The sequence below is a fragment of the Sorghum bicolor genome, chromosome 2, assembly GCF_000003195.3.
Source record: "Sorghum bicolor cultivar BTx623 chromosome 2, Sorghum_bicolor_NCBIv3, whole genome shotgun sequence".
Classification (NCBI taxonomy): domain Eukaryota; kingdom Viridiplantae; phylum Streptophyta; class Magnoliopsida; order Poales; family Poaceae; genus Sorghum; species Sorghum bicolor.
Genome location: NC_012871.2, coordinates 62,008,650 through 62,030,069, shown reverse-complemented (window position 1 = coordinate 62,030,069; position 21,420 = coordinate 62,008,650). Strand labels below are relative to the sequence as shown.

Below are 21,420 nucleotides of genomic sequence, written 5' to 3'. Positions count from 1 at the left end.
TACACTATACACTACGAAACAAAATTGAGGCTCGCTGTAGGGTATGGTTAAGTTGGGACAAAACCATGAGTAATAATGAAATCACCTGAGCTAGTTAAGGATATTATTTCTTTTGCATCAATCATGCACACCTTATTCGTACTTACCACATGCCACCTATGGGGTGATAAGCCTAATAACATGTTGTTAGCGAATCATTCAATAGATTCAATACATTTTTAATGAGGTGTAACTAAGGTGAATCCTAGTACTCCTGTTTATTACATCCATTCATTGGGAACCCTAGCTAAGCTTGTGAAAGCTTAAAGGAATGAATGGACCCTTACCCAAGATCAAGGGTATGGGGATTCTCTCTTACGCTTCATGTGGGAACAGTGGTACACCCATGTAGAGTCTTGAATCTAGAATTGCCACGCTTTCAACCATGTGCACTCTCTATGCACTTGGCTTCACTATAGGGTCATGTATGACAACTTGTGGGAAATCAAGCTAAGACATGTTACTCTTTATTTGATTACTTTAAAATTTTTTCTTTAATATCTCAAGCATTGCTTGTTTACTTATCATTTTTTTACTCAAGACATTATTATGCACTTATGCAACTCTACTTACCTATGTTGTTTAGCCATGCATCCACCACATAGATGGTATTATTGATAATAAGACCTGCGAATACTATTATATTCACAATGTTGTTTATAGTTGTTTTGTAGGTTGCCAGAGTTCATATTGGCCATGCAAGTTCACTCATGCGCGATTAGGGACATTGCAGAGTATGGCATCCAAAGAATGACCTCTAAACTCAGTAACAACTATGTGAGCTTTGAACCCTAGAACATAATGCGGCGGTACCCATTATGGTCTAGGTTGCTATTTTTTCTAATATAAAACTTGTTGAGTGTATTGTGCTTTGAATTGTAGTGTTCACATGTACAGTATGCAATCTATGGTTCCTTTGCGTTTTGTTTGGGATGTGTATGACACAAATATCAGGGATTACAAGGTAGTTTAGCTTGAACTGAGTTGATTGAGAGGACAATACTTGAATTTTGTTAAACAATTTGTGCCAGTCCTCACATTATATAAGAACATGCCACAAAAAATAGACAAAGATTAGTGTCAAATCAAGTAGGCGCACAGGAAAAGCCAAACACATGATGATCCAGAGCAATATTTGAATTCAAAGACCAAAAAAATTTGGTGCCAAAGTTGCACACACTAAGTATTGCGTTGGACTATTGAACAATACTCCTTATCCTGTACACGCGACGCCTTGGATGGGATGCAAGATGTTACGGCGCCGCTCTCCCGTTTCCTTTATTAGGGCTCCATTATTTCATCGCTAGACTGCTCACCCGTTCATCGCTCCACCTTGCTATCCTTTCCATCGCTCCACCTTCATTGATGGATGATGAAAGCGTCTCTGTTGAGGAGGCGCTGATCCTTGGAGTGAACTAGGTTCCATATTCTTGCGACGAAGAAGATGACTACAAGCCCATCCATCGCTCCACCTTGCACTTGTGTCCTATCACTTCTCCTTTGATGGATCATGAGGAAGACCTGGTCGATGCAGTTTGTGCCCGATTCACTTGCCAACGACACCGAGGTGCCAGACTCCCAATTGGCCATGGATGAAGGCGATGAACAAGATGAACCTGACGTCGTTGATGCTGCCCTACTAGAGCTTCTGCTGTACCTGGCATCGTTGATGCCCTATAGAGGTGGAGAAAAAAGACCATGTGAGATAAAACGTTCGATGGATTTGGTTGGGCGTTTCCATCCTGTTTGGCGACTTATATAGGCCATGGAAAATTGAAAGAGAAATTAAAGAGTGGTGCCAATTGAGGTTTGATGCTTGAAATTTGGCTGCCAAATTTTTGTTGATAGACATTGGAAATTAGGTGCTAGAATGATATCAGTAGAGAAGAAGGGAGCGTGGCGGACGCGTGGCATCTGCGCGAGCACGGGATCACACAACGGGAGATAGAGTTTTTAGCAGTGTTATGGTGATTCATCGAGGAAGTGAAGGGTCGAGATGGCGGACTAGAGGGGGTGAATAGTCCTTTCTAAAACTTAACGCGTCGGCTAGTCGAAACAAATGCGGAATTAAAACTATCGGTCTAGCCAAGACTACACCCCTCTATCTAAGTTCTCTAGCACCTTGTAAAGATCCTAAACAAGCAAACGAGGTGCTACCTTAGCAAGAGCTCACCTAACCAATTTTAGGAGCAAGGTCACACAAACCTATGCAACTAGTACTTTGCAAACCGGGGGAGCTCCTACACAAACTAGTGAGGCAAAGCGCACAAAACCTAAGCTCACTAGCAAGCTCAATAATAAGGCAACTAATGCCAAATTAGAGAGCACAACTTACTTAGCTACACAAACTAAGCAATGTGACTAACAAGGTTACACAAACCAAATTAGTCACGCAAGGGAACTACTTCTAGCTACACAAGCAAGAAGGTAACTAGCAAGCTACACAAGCTAACTAATTACAAGAGCAACTATGCAAGCACAAGTATATGAATGTAAAACAAGCTTGTGTTAGGGACTTGCAAACCAATGGGAAGAACAAAGTTGACACGATGATTTTCTCCCGAGGTTCACTTGGTTGCCACCAAGCTACGTCCCCGTTGAGACAAGCTCCAAGGTTGCCGCCGGTCCTCTTGCTAGTGGTGACCCGCAAGTCACACTCTCCCACGTGGAGTGCTTACCACAAGCTCTAGCACTTGACCTGGCCGGACCACTTGTCGCTCTTCACGTCTCGCTCAACTAGAGTTGCTCTTCGCGATCCCCGCGGGGTGAGCACCGTACCCCTCACAATCTCTTCTCCGGAGCACCGCACAATCTCCTTGCGTGCTTCGACGGAGTCACAAGCCACCAAGCCGTCTAGGAGGTGGCAACCTCCAAGAGTAACAAGCACCACCGGCTTGCAACACGAACACCTAGTGCCACTCGATGCAATCTCTCAATGCAACGCACTAGAATCGCTCACTCACACAATCGGATGATCACTATCAAGCATATGTGAGTTAGAGGCTTTACTAGCACTCCCAAGCATGGACACTAAGTCCCAAGGGTGCTCAGCACCGGCCAAGGCCGGCCACCACTTCTATTTATAGCCCCAAGGGCTAAACTAGCCGTTGCCCCTTCACTGGGCAAAACACGTGAGCACCGGACGCTCTCAAGGAGCCACCGAACGCTCAACACCCAGCGTCCGGTGCTCAGCTGACCGCCACGTGTCACTAGCCGTTTGAATTCAACCGTTGCCGCCAACGGCTACTTCGCACGCGCGCCTGCACAGCACCACCGGACGATGGGCACCGGACGGTCCGGTGCTCACCGGACTCGTGCGCAGAGAGTTTGTCAAACTCGCGACCTCACCAGACGCTAGGCACCGGACGGTCCGGTGCTCACCGGACTCGTGCGCAGAGAGGGTTGCAAAAACCCCTCACACCGGACGATAACCACCGGACGCTCTCAGAGTGCGTCCGGTGCTTAACCCTAGCAGGGTCAAGCTCACCGGACGCTGAGGCCAGCGTCCGGTGCCTCCGCACTCAGCGTCCGGTGAGTGTTTCTCAGTGAGAAAACACTCCCGCGACTTCTCTAAATTTCCCACCGGCGCAATAGAGGAACCCACACGCCTCTCAACCCTAGGAACTCTACCTCCTTTGTAAATGTGCCAACACCACCAAGTGTACACCACCATGTGCATGTGTGTTAGCATTTTCACAAACATTTTCCCAAAGGAGTTAGCCTCTCAAACTTGCCACGCCACTCGATCCTAACACGTATGCAAAGTTAGATCGCTCAAGTGGCACTAGATGACCGATATGCAAACAAGTTTGCCCCTCTTGATAGTACGGCCATCTATCCTAAATCCGGTCATAAACTTCTCTACACACCAATGACCGGTGAAATGGAAATGCCCTAGGTTATACCTTTGCCTTGAGCGTTCCATTCCATCTCCTCCAATGTTGATGCAACACATGCACCAACCAATCACCAAATGATATGATCCACTTCATATCATCACGTGACCGTATTGGTTCATCGATCTTGACCTCACTTGCTCTTCACCGTTGCCTCGGTCCATCGGCGCCAAGTCTTGCTCAAGCTTCACCGTCACACGCGGTCCTTCGCTTCAAAGCCTCCGACTTGCCCTTCGCTCTTGCAACCGGTCCATCAAGCCAAGCCTCATCTTGATCTTCTCCACCTTGGTCACATGACTCCATGTCATGTCTCATATGCAATGAGCTCCTCCATCATCACATAATCACCTGTGGACTAATCTCCTGTGTATCTCACATAAACACTATTAGTCCACCTAAGTTGTCACTCAATTACCAAAACCAAACAAGGACCTTTCAGGAAGCTAAGTGTCGCACAGTAGTAAGTACTCTGGTTACGGATATTCAATGAAAATCCCATGGGCCTCTGCTTCTCCTTGGTCTGTGCGCACAGGGCTAAGATGAAAGACATAGATGGACGAAGGGAGTAGTAATGAAGATGCATCCAATGGCTATGTGTGGTAGAAATCCATGCACCACATGATCTCTTATCACCATAAGGGTATCACTAGATGATCTAGCCATTAGGTAACTGGTAGTTTTAGCAGTTCTGCCTATTTATAACCCCTTACTTTAATTTGGGATTGATGGAGTTATTAAAGACAAGACGCAAGGTTAGACACTTGAAAAAAGTGCTCAATTGACCATTCTACACTATCAACACAAGTGTTAGGTGTGATTAGAGTTCTGTGCCAAGAGAAGAGTGAGAGCTCAGTTTCATACTAGTTCAAGGCATGAATAAAGATTCCCAAATGGGCCACATGAAACGGGTTGGCCCGAGCTTGGTGCTGAAAAGCACGACCCTAATCTGGTGCTGGCCCGCCCCAGCCATGCCCGAGCCTAGCTGGCCTGTTGCCATGCCCATGCCTTGGCTGAGGAGGCGGCCCATAGTACCGGCCCGGGCACAACCCATTCCAACGGATGGCACGGCGCCAGCATGGCTTCCAGCCGTTGGATTAGGGAGGAGGAAGGAGAGCCGTTGGATTAGGAAGGAGGAAGGAGAGCCATTGGATTAGGGAGGAGGAAGTATATAAGGAAGCCACCGCGACCTCATCCCCTGTCCCTCCCAACCCTAATCCCCTCCGGTCTCAAGCCGTCGTCTCCCTCGCGCTGCTCCTCGCTCGCTCGTCTGCTCTCGGCTCTCGCCAGCTCGCCATCGCTCCTCGCTCTCGCTTGCTCACCATCGCTAGTTACTCACCGTGTCCATGGTGTTTTCCAGCGGGTAAGGGGTCATCAGATCATGTGGGTTCTACCCTCAATCTCCCTCGTTTCCCTTCCCTCTCTGCCCTCAGTCTCCCTCTTCTCTCTCAGATGTGGTGGTTCCCGCCCTCAATCTCCATTTGTTCCCTTGTTCTTCATCCCTAAGAGTCGATTGAGAATCATTCTTGGCATCCTTGACTCCTCTCCGTCTTCTGTCTGTTGTTCTTATTGCCGGCCGCCGCCACCTCTAGGGCTTCGGTCTCCATTGAGGTATCGGCGGTGTGCACCCCGTCATCGTTTCTGGCGCTCCGGCTCTAGAGGTAAGTGCAAACCCTAACCCTAATCCCCTTCGTCTTCTATCCATCATTCTCATTGATGCCTAATACCTAACCATGTTTGTGTCCTTGAATGATGCAATTCTCGAGGAACCAGAGATGGCTAGGGCTAGTATGGCCCCTAGTGCACGCGTCCACGATGAAGGGGAGTTTGATCATTCCTAGAACAACGAGCCATGGATGTGCGGGTTAATCGGGGATGATGAGGAGGACAATGTTTGCAAGGACTGCGCCGAGCTATTTGGTCGGACTGCTGCTGATGCCCATCCCTGTGACCAAGAGGTCGTCCCAGTGGAGGTGGATGCGGCCGATCCCAATGGCGATGGTGCTGAGGGCGACAGTGAGGTAGCAGGCTCCAATCAGCCTTCTACCTCTGCTGTCTGGGATTATTTTGACAAGCTTTTCAAGAAGGTGCTAGGTAAGAAAAATCTCATCAGGTATGCTGCTATTTGCAAACACTGCAAGAAGCAATACTCTACTTATTCTATGCTTTCTGTTCTTGCAAAAGATATCTTTACTGTGCCTATGTCAACCATCTCTTTAGAATCTTAGCACTACTAGTAGGATCATCGAGGAGCATCACCGGAGGCTGAACCTTAAGACTACGGAGGCACTTACATGCATCAAAGACTAGGACAATGTTGAATCAAGACTGCAGCACATGCTGGAAGAGGCCTTTGAAGCACTTTATCTTGATGTTGATTAAGTTCTCCATTTATGTAGTGGTTTTGTAATAGCTGTTAAGACTTGGAAATACTGGAGGATGGATGTAATGAACCTATGAACAATATTTGAAGCTGGATGTACTCTTTTCCTGTTTAGGTTTTCTTATAAGGATGAGTTTTACCTAAATAGGTTTTTAATGAGGCAATCATTGCACAACTCCTTTTTGAATTAGTTTTAGGTTTGTGTTCTTTGTTTGCTATTTTTTTTTCCTTGAATTATATGATGATTTTGATGACTTAGAAGTTGTCTATGTGAAATTCTAAGTTCAATCAGTGTTTTTGAGAATTTAGTACCAGGGCTGGCACGAGCATGATGGGCTGGCATGCTGGCATGGCAGACTAGGCATGGCTCAGACTCGTTAGGGTCATGCCTGGGCCAGCTTTGCGACACGACGGCATGGCACGCTTCATATACCGTGCCTGCCGAACCGTGCCGAGGTGTGTCGTGCCCAACCAGGCTAGGACCATGTAGTGTCGTGCCAGAATGTTTGGAAAACTTTAGGCATGAGCCAAAGCTTGGAATCTTTGTCTTTCTAACACTTAGGGCCTTGGTGGATTAGTATGATGTTTTATGACCCTCTGGCTTGATGTGGGGTGGCGACTATATCTTGTTTGGGTGTCAAGACACCCTTTCCTTAGAGAAATTTGATAGTGGATACAACATAAGATGGTTGGAAGAAAGGTTAAGATGGCAAGTGGCTCAACTGGCTTGGTCTAGTAGTGTATTCTTGGTCTAGTAGTGTATTCTAGAAGAGACTTGGCATATAGAAATCCAAAGCCTTTGCAGTAAGCTTAAGGCCTTTACTAGAAGAGACATGGTCTAGTAGCACATTCTTGGTGGACCTCTAATGTAAACTAGGTGTGGCACTTTGCCTATCGATACCATAAATAAATCTATATGCCGAGTGTTGGACCTCTTGTGAACGATTATTGCATCTACGTTGTTGTACTCGTCATGAGTTCTTGTGTTCTTTGCAATCCTAGAGTATAGCTTAATAGATTAGGAGATAGTGTTCAGATTGCAATACCCTTTGTAGTACAAATGGCTTGCATGTAGAACCATGTGACATGATGACACAAGAGTTGCTCAATAAGATTTAAAATATTTTCTCTAGTTTGGACCTCTACTTAGTTTGATCTAAGCTTCATCGTGATCATGAACACATTACCTAGGTTTAGGACCATAAGCAGTGACAATTGCTCTATGATCATAACGACTCGCTTTCAATACAGCTCTGGTGGGTTCCATTCCCTTAATCAAGCCACTTATGAGTCAATGATTTATTCTTAAACCGGCATACAGTCAGAGATACTTTCCTCTCACCTCCCATTTCTATTTCACTGCTCAGTGGAGGTTCTTGGAGCACTTCTCCTCAGCGATTTCCTTTGTGTATTATAAATTTCACGTGGTAAGATCTAGAGTATCTTAATATGAGTATATAAACATACTTAAACCGATAAACAAGTATGAATACATACACAATATAGTTTATTGAAGATGAGAGTAACTACACGTACGTGTAGAAAGAGTAACTACAAAGTACGTATAGAGAGAGAGAGAGAGAACTATTACTCTGTAGCTGGCTACAAAATAACTTATTTTGTAGCCACTTTGAGTTACGATAATTACTATATTAATTTATAAGATTATAGTAACTCCTTACTAAGTGGTTTACTAAACATTACGGTAAATATCTCTATGTGTTATAGTAACCCAACTATCGTAAATTAGTATATAAAATTATCGTAAATGGAGGTGGCTACAGAATAACATATTTTGTAGCTAGCTACTATCACATGATTTTGGAAAAATATTCATGCCAAAATTCCATTTCCACTACATATGATATTCCTGATAAAAAAAATAAATATGACAAAATAGATCCTTGGCAAATATTCCCACGCCATGGCCGCCGCTGCAAGAGTACTATGTTACCAACTGTGAAAGGTAATCTGTTCACGGGCACCTTTTAGTAATGTAATTTTTTTTCTTGTAGAAATAATTTTGTGAACAGTTCCATGGCTAAGACTATTTAAAAATGGACAATATAGAGGATACATAGAAAAAAGAGGATAATAAGTATGTATAAATGGCAAATATCCAAATGGCCAAATCTCATCTCATACGGCCATCTGGCAGGCAAACATACAATGTATCGCCTCTTGCAAGTTTTGCCAATAGTTAGCTTCCAAAACATCATTTGAAATTTCAAAGCAAAGATAATTAAACCAATGGAAACACAACTCTATGAGCAACCATCGTTACCTACCAAATACTCATAGCTAGCATATCCATCCGAAGAAAAATTGGCGGCACGCCCTATACCAAGCGGCACATTGATTTGAGAACTTCTTGAGTGCAGGACCAAAAACAGAGACAACTTAAACGGAAGGCATGTAAGCATCAACTCTCTTGTTCCAAAGTTTGCCGGAACAAGTGTACGACGATAGCAACAAGAGCCGGCTCATACAATCACTCTGAAACTGTTACCCAGAAGATACCCATAAGCATCCAAAACTGCTTTGTTTTGGAGTTGCACGTTCAAAGCTCCTGTGCCTATATATAGAAACCATATCCAATGCGTTAATCACATCGAACAAATATGATACTCGTTAACAAGATGAGGATCGATGCTTACCTCACTCACCTTATGCTCTTGCTTCTCGTCTCTGTGGCTGTGTTACACACTAATGCGTCGCAGTCGCAGCAAGCTCAACTTGAGAAATTCATCTTGTCTCGAAAAGCTAGAACTAGTGGGAGTAATAAGGCTAGTACACATGAGTTTGGTGTTAGAGCGAAGAGCAGCCTCCAGTACCTCCAGGCACAGGCAGGTTACTTGGGTTCTGACCAGAGCACTCTGAAGGCGGCCGACAAGATCACGGCGCTGCCGGGGCAGCCACACGTCGACTTCGACCAGTACAGCGGGTACGTGACCGTCGACGAGAAGCACGGCCGCGCGCTCTTCTACTACTTCGTGGAAGCGCCGCAGGATGCATCGTCCAAGCCACTCCTCCTGTGGCTTAACGGAGGTTTGCAAGAAATTCGCACGCCATATATATTGCCACGGTTCTCTGACCTTACATGTTTCCTGATGATTTTTTACATGCATATATGGAATTATGGATATGGTGCAGGGCCTGGATGTTCGTCGTTACTCGGAGCAATGCTAGAGCTGGGCCCGTTCCGCGTGAACTTCGATAACGTAACACTTAGAGTAAACGAGTATGCCTGGAACAAAGGTACACTGTAACACTGACTCATCAAGCATCTTCCCATTGAAATTTATATTAATGTCAAGGGCAGCTACATGTACTACAACTAAACTCATGAAAATTACAGAGGCTAATGTAATCTTTCTGGAGTCGCCCGCTGGTGTCGGATTTTCTTATTCCAACACATCATCTGACTACAATGAGAGTGGGGATTCAAGGACCGCCGAGGATGCGTACATCTTCCTTGTCAATTGGCTTGAGAGGTTCCCTGAGTACAAGACGCGTGCCTTTTATATTTCTGGTGAGAGCTACGCTGGTCACTATGTGCCACAACTAGCTGCCACCATCCTTAGTCACAACTTGTACAACAACGGAACGATAGTAAACCTTCAGGGCATCTTGGTACGCATTATTGATCTCTCTGTCTTGTATTGGTCGTCGTAGCATACAAACAAGGAAAACTAACCTTTTTTATGAGTAATTTCGTGTCTTGTTCGGTTCAGGTTGGCAATCCATATCTGGATGACTATAAAAACCAGAAGGGACGATTTGAGTACCTATGGAACCATGGGGTGTTGTCCGATGAGGCCTGGGCCAACATTACCAACCATTGCAGTTTTAACTCTTCAGATAATGAACTATGCTCGGAGTTCTATGGGTGGTACGATTTTGGTCCCATTGATCCCTACGGCATATACGCTCCCATTTGCATCGATGAACCTGACGGATCATATCACTCCAGCAGTTATGTAAGAGAGAAATTTATAAACTCACCTTCTCACTGTTTGTACTCTACATGTACTGATGACTTTCTAAAGCAGTCAAATTAATCTCCGTACCTATGCATATGCATGCAGCTACCAGGGTACAATCCATGTGACTTCTATCCTACCTGGACCTACCTCAATGATCCTGTGGTGCAAGAGGCTTTTCATGCTAGAAAGACTGAATGGGATAGCTGCGCGTAAGATTGCTTTACTATAACGAGCTACATATAATACGGCTCATTTATATTCTTTAAGATGTTGGCTATTTTCTGATGCTACTACGTTTTTGTATGAGTAGAAACCTAGATTGGAAAGATGCGCCAAAATCTATGGTGCCGACCCTCCAGTGGCTAATCATGCATGGGCTGCCCGTATGGTTGTTTAGGTAAATCCTTTAATTTTCACGCCTCTAAATTATCGAAATTTAACGAGGTACTGGTTGTTGACATAAGAACTGTTGCATCAACAAAATTTTAGTGGCGATTTTGATGCCATATGCCCACTCACCGCCACAAGATACTCGATCCAAGATCTGAACATCTCAGTCACAACACCGTGGCGTCCATGGACAGCAAAAATGGAGGTAATAAGTGAACTAATGCATATTCGTGACATATTTCAATAAGGTTTCTACTTGCTAAGTAAATAACTTCACTGATATGGCTACAGGTGGGAGGTTATGTTCAACAGTATGCAGGAGGCTTCACATTTATTACTGTGAGGGCCGCTGGGCACATGGTTCCATCTATGCAACCCGGGAGAGCTCTCATATTGCTCAACTATTTCCTCAAAGGGGTGCTTCCTCCTTATATACAAGAACAATGATTTACAGTTTATATAACCAAGTCCATACTAAGAAAGTTTGGCCATTAATCAACAATGAAGTTGGATAGCATGAGCACGATGTGGTGGCACTGCTATTAATAGTCAATTGTGCTTATATACACACTTGGATACTTAAAAAGAATGCTATTATTGGTTTCATCGTCGTTCACTTGTCGCCTTAGGTTTGTTGATGTTGCATTGTTGCTTTGTTGTATGACCAAGTAAGGGCATCTTTTTAATAATCGGCATGTCTCCTGTCCGATTCGCTTAAAAATGCTTTTATATGTGATCAGTTACATTTGATCAATTTCTTAACATGAGACAAGTCTTTATATGTGATCATTTCACCGTAAAGATACTTCATAAAAGGTTGTTCTCATGGTAGTTGTAATCCTCAAATATTTACTCTGTTTTTACATATCATATTGCTGAGACAAATTCAAGGCTCCTCCACCAAATAAAAATGTAGAATGGAACTATGAAGCAGGAAGGTCTTCCATATTTTACAACTTTACTGTCAACCTTAAGTTCAAAACCAATAAGATGTATCCATGTTAAGAACGATATATACAACAACCCCCTTCCCCCCTATAAAATCATTTGAAAACTTTTATGGAAACCATAACCACACAGAATATGCTTCCATGATAATTTTTAGGTTTTTCCTTACCACTTTTAGATATTATTATAATTACTTTGTGGTAATTTGGAGATAAAAGGTCAAATTATTCCAACAAAATAATTGATTTTTTCATCTATCACGATGATAAGAGCTTGAGTGGATCATATGAGCCCAAATATATAAGAGAGCTTGGTCATCGATCAACAATGAGGCTGGATAGCTTGAGCATGGTGTGATGGTACTGCTATTAAAAGTCAATTATGGTTATGCATACTTTGAATACAATGAGGCTGGATAGCTTGAGCATCGTGTGATGGTACTGCTATTAAAAGTCAATTATTTCTATATGTGATCAGTTACATTTGATCAATTTCTTGACATGAGACACAAGTCTTTATATGTGATGATTTTATAGAAAAGATGACTTCATAAAATTTTGTTCTCCCTAAAGGCAATTGTAATCCTCAAATATTTACACTGTTTTCCCCATATTATATAATGACAAATTCAAGGCTCTCAACTACCAGATAATTGAATTATGGAGCAGGAAGGTTTTGCATAAACTTTAATGTTGATTTTTCAAAGCATATGTGGAGTAAACATTCAACCTTAAGTTCAAAACTGATGAGGTGTATCCATATTGTGAATGATGTAAAGCCACCATTATCAAAGTCATTTAAAAGTTTCATGAAATGCATATAGACACAAAGTATGTTTCCATGCTAAGTTTAGATTTTTCTAACCAATTTTAGGTATTATTAGAACTATTCCATGGTAACTTGGAGATAAAAGATCAATTATCCTAGAAAATAATTGAATTTTTATCTATCTCGGCGATAAGGGCTTCAATGGACCATATAAGCATATAAATATATATTTTTATATATTTTAAATTTTATTGGGGTACACATAATTTAGTTTAGATTTTTTAATAGGTAAAAAATTTATTTAAATTGTAAAAAATAGTGAATTATTTCTAAATTTTTTGAAATTCCCAAACAACAAAATATATGTCATCCATTGCATGTAAAATATTTTTTGTGGTAGTTAAGACAAAAGTTTTTGTATACCTTAACACTACAAGATTTCAGCTATTACAAAATCTAAACAACAACAGTGTGTTTAATTAACAATCAGGGCCTCATCGGAATCAAGTCGCATGTAACTTGTTTTAGTTTTCTCACTCCCTTTGAAGATAGTTAGGTCGATGTCCACCTCAAAAGGAGCCATTTCCTCATAGCCATTGTAGACTTCCTCGTCTATCACACCTTCAATACCGATGATCTTCCTTTTCCTCTAAAGTACCACATGTTTTCCATCATGAGCATTGTCCTTTACAAAGAAGACTTGTAGTACATATTTTACAATAACCAACAGGTTATCTTTTGTGCGTGATGTTTTCAGATCTACAATAGCCATACCGTCTTGGTTATTGCAGACCCTCCCGAGAGTCAAACTCATTGGCACCAAAGAAGAGGCACCTTCAATGCATTTTAGTCTTTGGCTTGATCTTTTCTATAAATCGATAGTACGTATCCACCTAACCATTTTTGTTGTAGCCATCAAAAGACACTATTTTTTGTTGATTGTTTCCTTATCTTGCCTTCTCGTGTAAGTATAAATGCATTTATGTCACACCATTGGTACTTGAACTATATATGTAGTGGGTGGGCTGAGGGCCAATACATCCACTTGAGGAGAACATATCAGTTTCCCATCAAGTGTTGCCACAAACCGATCATCGATCTCTATATATGTATTTTTGCAAGCCAAGCCTCTGACCGACCTGGGTTCTATCTTTGTTGTTCATGCTTGTGCTCATCAAAGTATGGCGAAACTATAGTTGATTGTTGGAGAACAGCAGAGTGTGCTTGCTTGAATGCAACAAGGTTGTCTACAAGTATAGAATCCTCACTAGTCGTTTCTTTGCCTTGTAGCCTTCCCTCACAAGGAGAAACAAATATAATATGTAAAGAACTCTATGGCCTTATCCATTGTCCATCCTTCAACTGAAAACACTCATTAACCACTCAAAAGAAAACATTGATGCAAGAAAAATTAGGCCAATACCTTTGAATTGGATAAGAAGGTCAACAGGCAAATAGATAGATGTATCAAAGAATGTTGGCAGGAAATACATCTCAAGCCTACATGGAGTATAGACATGAACAATTCTATTCTATGCTAAACTAAAACGAAAAACTAAATGAACAAACTAAACCATCACATTTGATAGAATCAAAAGCAATCTAATGAAACAAGAACGCTACAAAGTAAATGGGTTCATAGGTCTTAAACTTAAATTGCCACTATTATATGGATTCACCAAAATTCGGTAGCTTTCGTATGAAGAACTCTATGAAAAAATCTCTCTAAAATGGAGAAACAAGCATGAGGATAAAAAACAATATAACCAACAAAATAAGATACAAGTTCAAAGGATGCTCGTTACCCACTTTAGAGTAAAGAGATCATGTCCATCCAGAGCATTTTGGTGAAAAATCAATGCAATAATAGAGAGAAATGTAGGAAAAGGCACCTTCTTAGATGGGTTTGCTCAAGATGGGTGGGAGGAGCCAGGCATGACTCTAAGGGAGGGGCAGGTAGTGCGACTGTCAGGGGCCCATGGAGCTTGGGGGCCCAAGACAACATAGGTAATTAGTACATATAATTTTCTATTTGATATAATAAGCATTTGAAGATCCATGACAAACTAGTCAAAGTCGTAGATTACTCTTCCTTCCGATCCTATTCTACATAACGGTAGGGAAACATCAGATGCACATACCATCATAGTAAGCAACACACCAACAACCATTATGGATTAGTATTTTCAATTTTTTTTTCTCATTTGTTTTATGTATTCGCTATGCTCGCATAGTGCTAGGGCCTAGCATTATAAATTTATAATTTAATGTAGTTATCTGAATATATTAGATGTTGCCTAAGAAGTATTTGTCAGGTACTTAAAAAATAAAAATAAAAATAAAAATAAGAAGAACAAAGTATTGTTATGTTTTATGAATTATACGTATATTACAAAGTATTTTTTTATTATCCGTACTATATACAGTAATTTTGATATAAATGTTAGTTGAACGAGTCTTTGTCTTCTTATTTATCCAAGAACCCTTAAAATTATAGAGCCGATCAGCCAGCCTTGGGAGGAGCACGAAGGAGGCTAGGATTTTATAGTGTAGTTAGGACACTGTCAAGTCAGTCCACATGGCATTGGTATCGTGTTCTCTGTCAGAACAAGCAATGACATGGCATTGGTATATCAACCCGGTTGTGATCAATACCACTACTCGTGACTTAGTCTGCAAGGCTCAAAACTTGGTAGTGAGACAGGACCTATGTCAACATGATCCTAATCATTTTTCGGATACAGGCTTAAGATCCTAATCATTATTGTCTATATGACCATATTCTAGACTTACGACTTAACAATGAAGCTAGATCACTGCAGACTCCAATACACTGTACACCCGACGGTAATGGCCGGTAGGAATTGTGTGTTGTAGGCTTACGGCCTGGCAATGAAAACAGATCACTGCTAGCTCCAATACACCTGAGTCCCGACAGTGGCAGGCCGGTAGGGATTGTGTTCTACAATGGCGTCAACCAAAGGCCTCTAATCACATTTTATATACATCTTTGAGGAAACTAATCATCTTGTATCACTCATCGTATTATATAGTCATAATGACAATACACCCTCCATCCTAAATTATAAGTTATTTTAAAAATGTTAAAAAATCAAAATATTTTAAATTTGACCAAAATTATAGAAACAATTAAAAAAAGTATGATATCAAATAGTTAGATTATAAAAATATAATTAATGATAATTAATATTATAAATATTATTATTTTATTATATAAATTTGGTCGATGCTTCAACTCTACAAAATTCGAATAACTTTAAGTTGAGATGAAGCATCTGAAACTTGTCGAGCCTCATGTGGCTGCATGCCTCCGGCAACCAAACCAACCCACACTGCATTAGTTACTCTTCGTACTAATATAAACCGTCGTCGCATGATCACTGCAAACTCAAGCCAAATCGAATAGCAGAGGCAAAGGATTCCATTAGCTTATTGTTCTGCTTCAAGGTAGCATATGCAGCTCCAGGTCATCAAAAATTCTTTCTGTCGTTGAATTCGACATACCGTGGCCAGTCAATAGGCGTGTCGGACACTCGGACTCTCGGCGGCGCTAGACCCTAGCACGTGTAACAAAACGCACTATACGAGAACTAGTCACTGTATCTAGCTCACCTAAGAAACCGTCGTCGTCTACCTTCTTCATCTTCTTCTACCAAGAGCTACTACACCTAAGCGTCTAATGCCTCCAGGCTCCAGCTTCGAGCGAGGCGTCGCGGTCGTAGTCCAGGTCAGCTCACTTGCTGCTGGTTGCCATAGAACGGGTAGGCACCGTAGGCTGGAGCAGCGTACATGCCTGGATCAGGGAACGGCGCCGCAGGGTAACCGTAGCCGTTGTAGAACGGGGACGCCGCGTAGTACATTCCCCCGTTGTTCCACTGGTTGCCGTTGTCGCCTCTAAACTGTAATACAACGGAAAACAGTGTCAAAGTTTTTGCTGCGGAGTTTTACAGTATGTTTGCTTGTACTGTAACTCAGAGCAAGGCCGGCTAATAGTACATTAGTACCTGCTTGTTTGCTGGGTTGCGACCCCATGAAAGACGCACGGTCTGTTTGCCAATAGTACTGCCATTTAATCCTTGCAATGCGTCCTCCGCGTTCTTTCTGGTAAAAGGGAGAAGATCAATTTATCAGATCTCATGACGGTAACAGGTCCACTACACCTGACATGGATGGAATTGGGGAGCTGAATTGTGGGAAGTATGGAGGCTCATACCTCTGAGCAAACTGCACGAAGCCACATTGTTTCCCAACTGGAATCTTTACCGAAGAAATTTCTCCATACTGGGAGAAGGTTTGCCTAAGGTCCTCTTCACTAACATTTGGGTCGAGCCCACCCACAAATACCTATGCATAGTCAGACAACTTTGATTAAAAGTGAAAATTTGATGGACAACGAAACATGAGTTGCATGGAATGCATCTTTACTCACTGTTGTGTTTGTCAAATCTCCTCCGTCTGATCGAGCAGATGAACCATTTGATCCAGAAGTACCTAAAACCAACATGATTTTAGAGAACTAGAAATAAATTATCACCATCGTCCAAAAGGTGTGTATGTCTGTATGATTCTGAAAGCAGGACATTATCCAGTACAATGTTAGTAGCAATTCACGAGGCATTGTTCCACTATTATTCTCAGGTATAAATAAATCAATGGTCTCCTGTAGTATATCAGCTTGTCTCAGTATCTTTCAAAGCAGTCCATATCTTAAAGTTAAATATAATTCTTCTTACATGATGTTATATAGTCTTTCAAGTATGTGTTGGATTAATCAATAAATAACAACCATGTTTATTTGGAATTAAAAAACCAAACGGCCACAAGAATATGATGTTCGTTCTGATCCCAGAACAGAATAGAAAGAACAAATAAGAAGCTGTTAGCATTGTGCCAGGATAAAAAAAACAAAAGAGTAAAGTAGATAAACTAAACAAGGATGAAAAATGCCAAGTTTTCTAAAGTTCCAGTAAAGTGATGCTTCTCTTCCTTTTTTATGTGGCAAATGATGCTTTTAAAGTATAAGGAAGGAGACCATATCATACCTAATAAGAAGGAAAACAGACAGGTACATTGTAAGCAGTTGAATTGAAACATGAAAGACTAGTCATTGATCAAACAAAATGAAAACAAGTCAAGAGAGCTTTGAAAGATAAAAGGCTAAGGCAATGCTAAAGGACAGACTAATGTCAAAAGGTATATTTCCACTTCCCATGAATGCTCAAGTCACTAGAATCTTGCACGATAATATAATGCAGAAGCCACATTCAGATATTTCCTAATACCAATAAACTTCCATAAATATGATCCCTACTCCCTGATAGAACGTCAACATTTAAAATGAAGTGAGAAAATTAAGGAACATCCATTCAATTGGATTTAACAGTTAAATGCAACTTCCATCAGATGAAAAGTGATAAGAGGATCACAATACTCTCCAAATGACCACTGCAACAATCAATAAATAATTAAATCACATATGCTATGTTTAGTTTTAACTTACAACGGATTATATAAAAAGCAAAAAAAAACTAACAGCATAAACTTGGGCACTAAAAAGACAAGGATTTGTGAAAGAACACCACTGTAAAGAAAGTAGAAAGTTAGTAGATGTAATAAATGGATAGTTTGAACTGAACCTGATGATTTTCTTGGAGTTGCTGGGCCAATTCTCATGGGCCTAGAAGAGCAATACACACCATTCATCTCAGTCATGGCATGTGTCTTCTCACTGTCATCTCCAAATCTCACGAAGCCATAACCTTTCGATCTACCAGTGTTAGCATCAATGACAACTTTGGCACCTTTGACAGAGGAGTACCTGCTGGAGAAAGCCTCCAGTAGTGTGGCATCATTGACATCAGAAGCAAGATCGCCTACAAATATGGAATGATCTGAAGCAACATCTGAGCGCCTATCTCCCATGCTAAACGATGCCCAATTTAACCTAAAAGGCTGGTCGGTATTTGGCATAATATGACCAGAAAACCCTTCAAGAACTTTTTCAGCTGCAGCATGACTGTAGAACTCAACAAATCCATATCCTTCAGACTGTCCAGTCTGCTTATTGCGAATGACTTTAATCGCCACAACCTACAATGTATTATGAGCTATTAGTGCAAGTTTGGACTTTAGGTATCCAAAAGAAAATAATGTAGAATTGCATCACAAGACAGGTTTCACTTAAACACACCAAATATCCATCGAAATGGCAGAGTAACACAGGGCTTAAGGCTTAGTCAGCAAAAGCAGCAGCAAAAAATTAAAATGCTTAGTTTGGACTTTAATTATAGGCTTATTTTTCTTTGTTGTTACACCCAAAGTTACTATGCCTCAGTAAATATTTCTCCATGACACTCACGTTTCTCTATATTTTCTTCTAAAGTGCTACCATTACTTTCCTTTTTATTCATATTCAGTCCACTGAAAGACAGCATTGATTCTGACATTCTGTAGCTATTATTGTTCGGTATCCAAATAAACAATCCATGTCATTTAAGCATGTTTTTATCACGAAAAGAACAAAGCACCCTAATAAACATGATGTTAGAAACCCAAACAGCTAAAAGGAAATCTGCCAATCAGAACTGTAACAGGTGTGGCAATGGCACATCCGACATCTATCACGGGGTACCCATACATCAGGCGGAATATTTTCGCAGACCAGTACAGTAAGGGCCAATCTAACGAGCATGAGGTCTGAGGCACTGGGCACTGCAAGTTTCCAGTTCCAGCTCCAGCTCGCAGATCCATGTCTGCCGTTTACCCAACGGTTGCCGAAGCCGTTTCCTTTTTCAGCACAGTGACGGGAGTGATCCAGTCCCACATCTGTAACTGCAACCACCACCTAGGATAGGAGTACTCTCTCTCTCCTGCTCCTGCTCGCGCAGCCCGAGAAATGGGGCACATTTTGGAAACGAACGAACGCATCAAGTTGCCATTTTTAGTTGGCTGGAGCATGAGCTGAGGGAGAAAACAACACGCGCGTTTGTCACGTCAACAAAAGAAACAAAGATTCATGGGCGGGGCGGGTGCAAAAGAAACATCTTTTTTTTTGTTCCTTTTTTTCGTGGAGCTAGCTGACTCGGGAATATATAGCACGGCCGTGGGCAAGATCTGAGCTCGCGAGGGCGCGCGCGCATCCGTGCTCACCTCGCCGGTGTAGCCGAAGCAGCTGTGGAGGTAGTTCTCGTCCATCCAGTAATGGAGGTCGCCGACCCAGATGGTCTTGTTCTCCTCGTGCCCGGCCTGATGCGGTGCGGGGGAGCCCAGTGCGACCGCTGGCACGGGCGCCGCCCGCGGCGGCGGCGGCGCGACGGCGTGGAACGGCACGAAGTGGGCCGCCGCGAACTGGTGGGGCGGCGCCGGCGCCATCTGGTGCGGCTGCATCACCATGGCCGCGGCCCCGGGAGGCGGCGCGAACGGCATGGCAACCCAATGGGACGGCACCACGGCCGCCGGCGGAGGCGGCGCCCCCACCACCACCGGCTGCTGCTGGTGGTGGTGGTGGGGCTTCTGCACGTCGCCCGCGCCATTCACCGCCGCCGCCTGCATGGTCGGTCACTCTAGCACTGCTGCACACCCGCGCGGCGCCGGATGGAGAGAGAGAAAGAGAGGTGGCTGTGGACCTGTGGTGGTGAGAAGAGAAGAGAAGAGGAGGGGAGAGAGAAAATTTGGAGGCGAGTGGAGGGAAGAAGAGGATCGGAGCAGGACAGGAGCAGCTCGCGGGAGAAGGCTAGGCTAAATAAAGCAGGCGGCGGAGGAGGATGGATATCGGTGAGCGGCGGCAGCTAGCCGTCCGATGGAACGCGTGGACGGCTGGCAGGCCGTCGGTTGGGGATTTTGACCGGATCCACGCCGATGTCGGCCTGCCTGACCCGGCCCCTGCGGGCTACACGTAAGACTCGTTTCTGACTTTCGATTAGGGTGCGGATGGGCATGGAGGCATGGAGCGGCCCAGATGATAACCATAAAATAAAAACCAAATATATTTTCTTACTAGTTTTCATTCATGACACTATGCCAGGAGAGAGAAAATAAATAAAACTTGGAATCAGAAAAAAAATTAACATGCAGAGAAATACCAGAGGAAAAGCTTTGGTCGTCTTGGCTACGGAATCAAATAAATGAAGTTTTCCTTTGGATGATGAGCATGCAATATCTATTATTAGATCAAGCAAGCATGTTGATCAACATGCACCATTGAAAATTAATTTTCAGAGCGTTTTTCATCTGTTTATTTATCAGCATTGTTGCAAGGCATGCAATAAAGATGTGTATAACTTTTTTGGGAACGCTGAAGAAACAAATCAAAATGGACCCAAAAAAAAAAGAAACTCCATGTTCTTTTACTGAATCTGAATCTATCGCATGAACAGGCAGCGCCCCGGCCTGCTGTTTGCCGGATGGTGGATCGGATATGCATCGCAGTCGCAGAGGAAAACAACCGGGGTGACTGCAAGTTGCACCCACAGATTCAGACTCTAGCACCTGTCCACTCTGCCGCGCCGAGCGCCACGGACAACCAAGGCCATATCATCATCATCATCGCATAAAAAAAACGGGAGTGCAGGCATAGCATGCGAGACTACTGGGACTCGGCGGCCGAGGATAAAACCACACACATGTCAGGGCGTTCCACGGCGCTGCGAGTAGCATAAGCGGCCAAAGGCTGCTCGGCTGGGTGCACCTGCGGGCTGCAGGCAGGCCGCAGCCCTTGCGCTGGCATCATGCAGGCTTGTTTACTTCCAAAATTTTTTACAAAATATAAATAATAGCACTTTCGTTTGTATTTGACAAATATTATCTAATTATAGACTAACTAGGTTTAAAAGATTCGTCTCGTCAATTCCGATCAAGCTGTACAATTAGTTTTTATTTTTATCTATATATAATACTCCATGCATACGTTTAAAGATTCAATGTGACTAGGAATCTGAAAAATTTTGTAAAATTTTTGAGTAAACAAGGCCGGCTGCTTCTGCCTGGCTGGGGA

At 42.7% G+C, this 21,420-nt stretch overlaps 2 protein-coding genes across 2 annotated transcripts; one reads left to right on the top strand and one right to left on the bottom strand.

Annotated features, from left to right (window-relative positions):
* Nucleotides 8,985-11,138, top strand: LOC8083238 (serine carboxypeptidase-like 28). The gene is made up of 9 exons (XM_021454817.1): nt 8,985-9,077; nt 9,198-9,363; nt 9,469-9,573; nt 9,674-9,948; nt 10,050-10,295; nt 10,404-10,510; nt 10,612-10,698; nt 10,791-10,896; nt 10,983-11,138. The coding sequence occupies exons 1-9, from the start codon at nt 8,985-8,987 to the stop codon at nt 11,136-11,138; spliced, it is 1,341 nt and encodes a 446-aa protein (XP_021310492.1).
* LOC110433017 (polyadenylate-binding protein RBP47-like) lies at nt 15,829-20,154 on the bottom strand. The gene is made up of 6 exons (XM_021454552.1): nt 19,578-20,154; nt 18,065-18,518; nt 16,858-16,919; nt 16,642-16,772; nt 16,433-16,529; nt 15,829-16,327 (listed from the first exon to the last, which is right to left on the bottom strand). Exons 1-6 carry the CDS (start codon nt 19,977-19,979, stop codon nt 16,157-16,159), a joined length of 1,317 nt encoding a protein of 438 aa, XP_021310227.1. The 5' UTR covers nt 19,980-20,154; the 3' UTR covers nt 15,829-16,156.

What these genes read in the sequence shown, in the direction of transcription:
- LOC8083238 (XM_021454817.1), top strand. Translation starts at nt 8,985, where the DNA reads ATGCTCTTGCTTCTCGTCTCTGTGGCTGTGTTACACACTAATGCGTCG. An exon ending in AATTCATCTTGTCTCGAAAA is followed by an intron (nt 9,078 to 9,197) that starts GCTAGAACTAGT and finishes AGCACTCTGAAG; the next exon opens with GCGGCCGACAAGATCACGGC. An exon ending in ACTGAATGGGATAGCTGCGC is followed by an intron (nt 10,511 to 10,611) that starts GTAAGATTGCTT and finishes TTGTATGAGTAG; the next exon opens with AAACCTAGATTGGAAAGATG.
- LOC110433017 (XM_021454552.1), bottom strand. Translation starts at nt 19,979, where the DNA reads ATGCAGGCGGCGGCGGTGAATGGCGCGGGCGACGTGCAGAAGCCCCAC. An exon ending in GCTTCGGCTACACCGGCGAG is followed by an intron (nt 18,519 to 19,577) that starts GTGAGCACGGAT and finishes AATACATTGTAG; the next exon opens with GTTGTGGCGATTAAAGTCAT. An exon ending in GAGATTTGACAAACACAACA is followed by an intron (nt 16,773 to 16,857) that starts GTGAGTAAAGAT and finishes GACTATGCATAG; the next exon opens with GTATTTGTGGGTGGGCTCGA.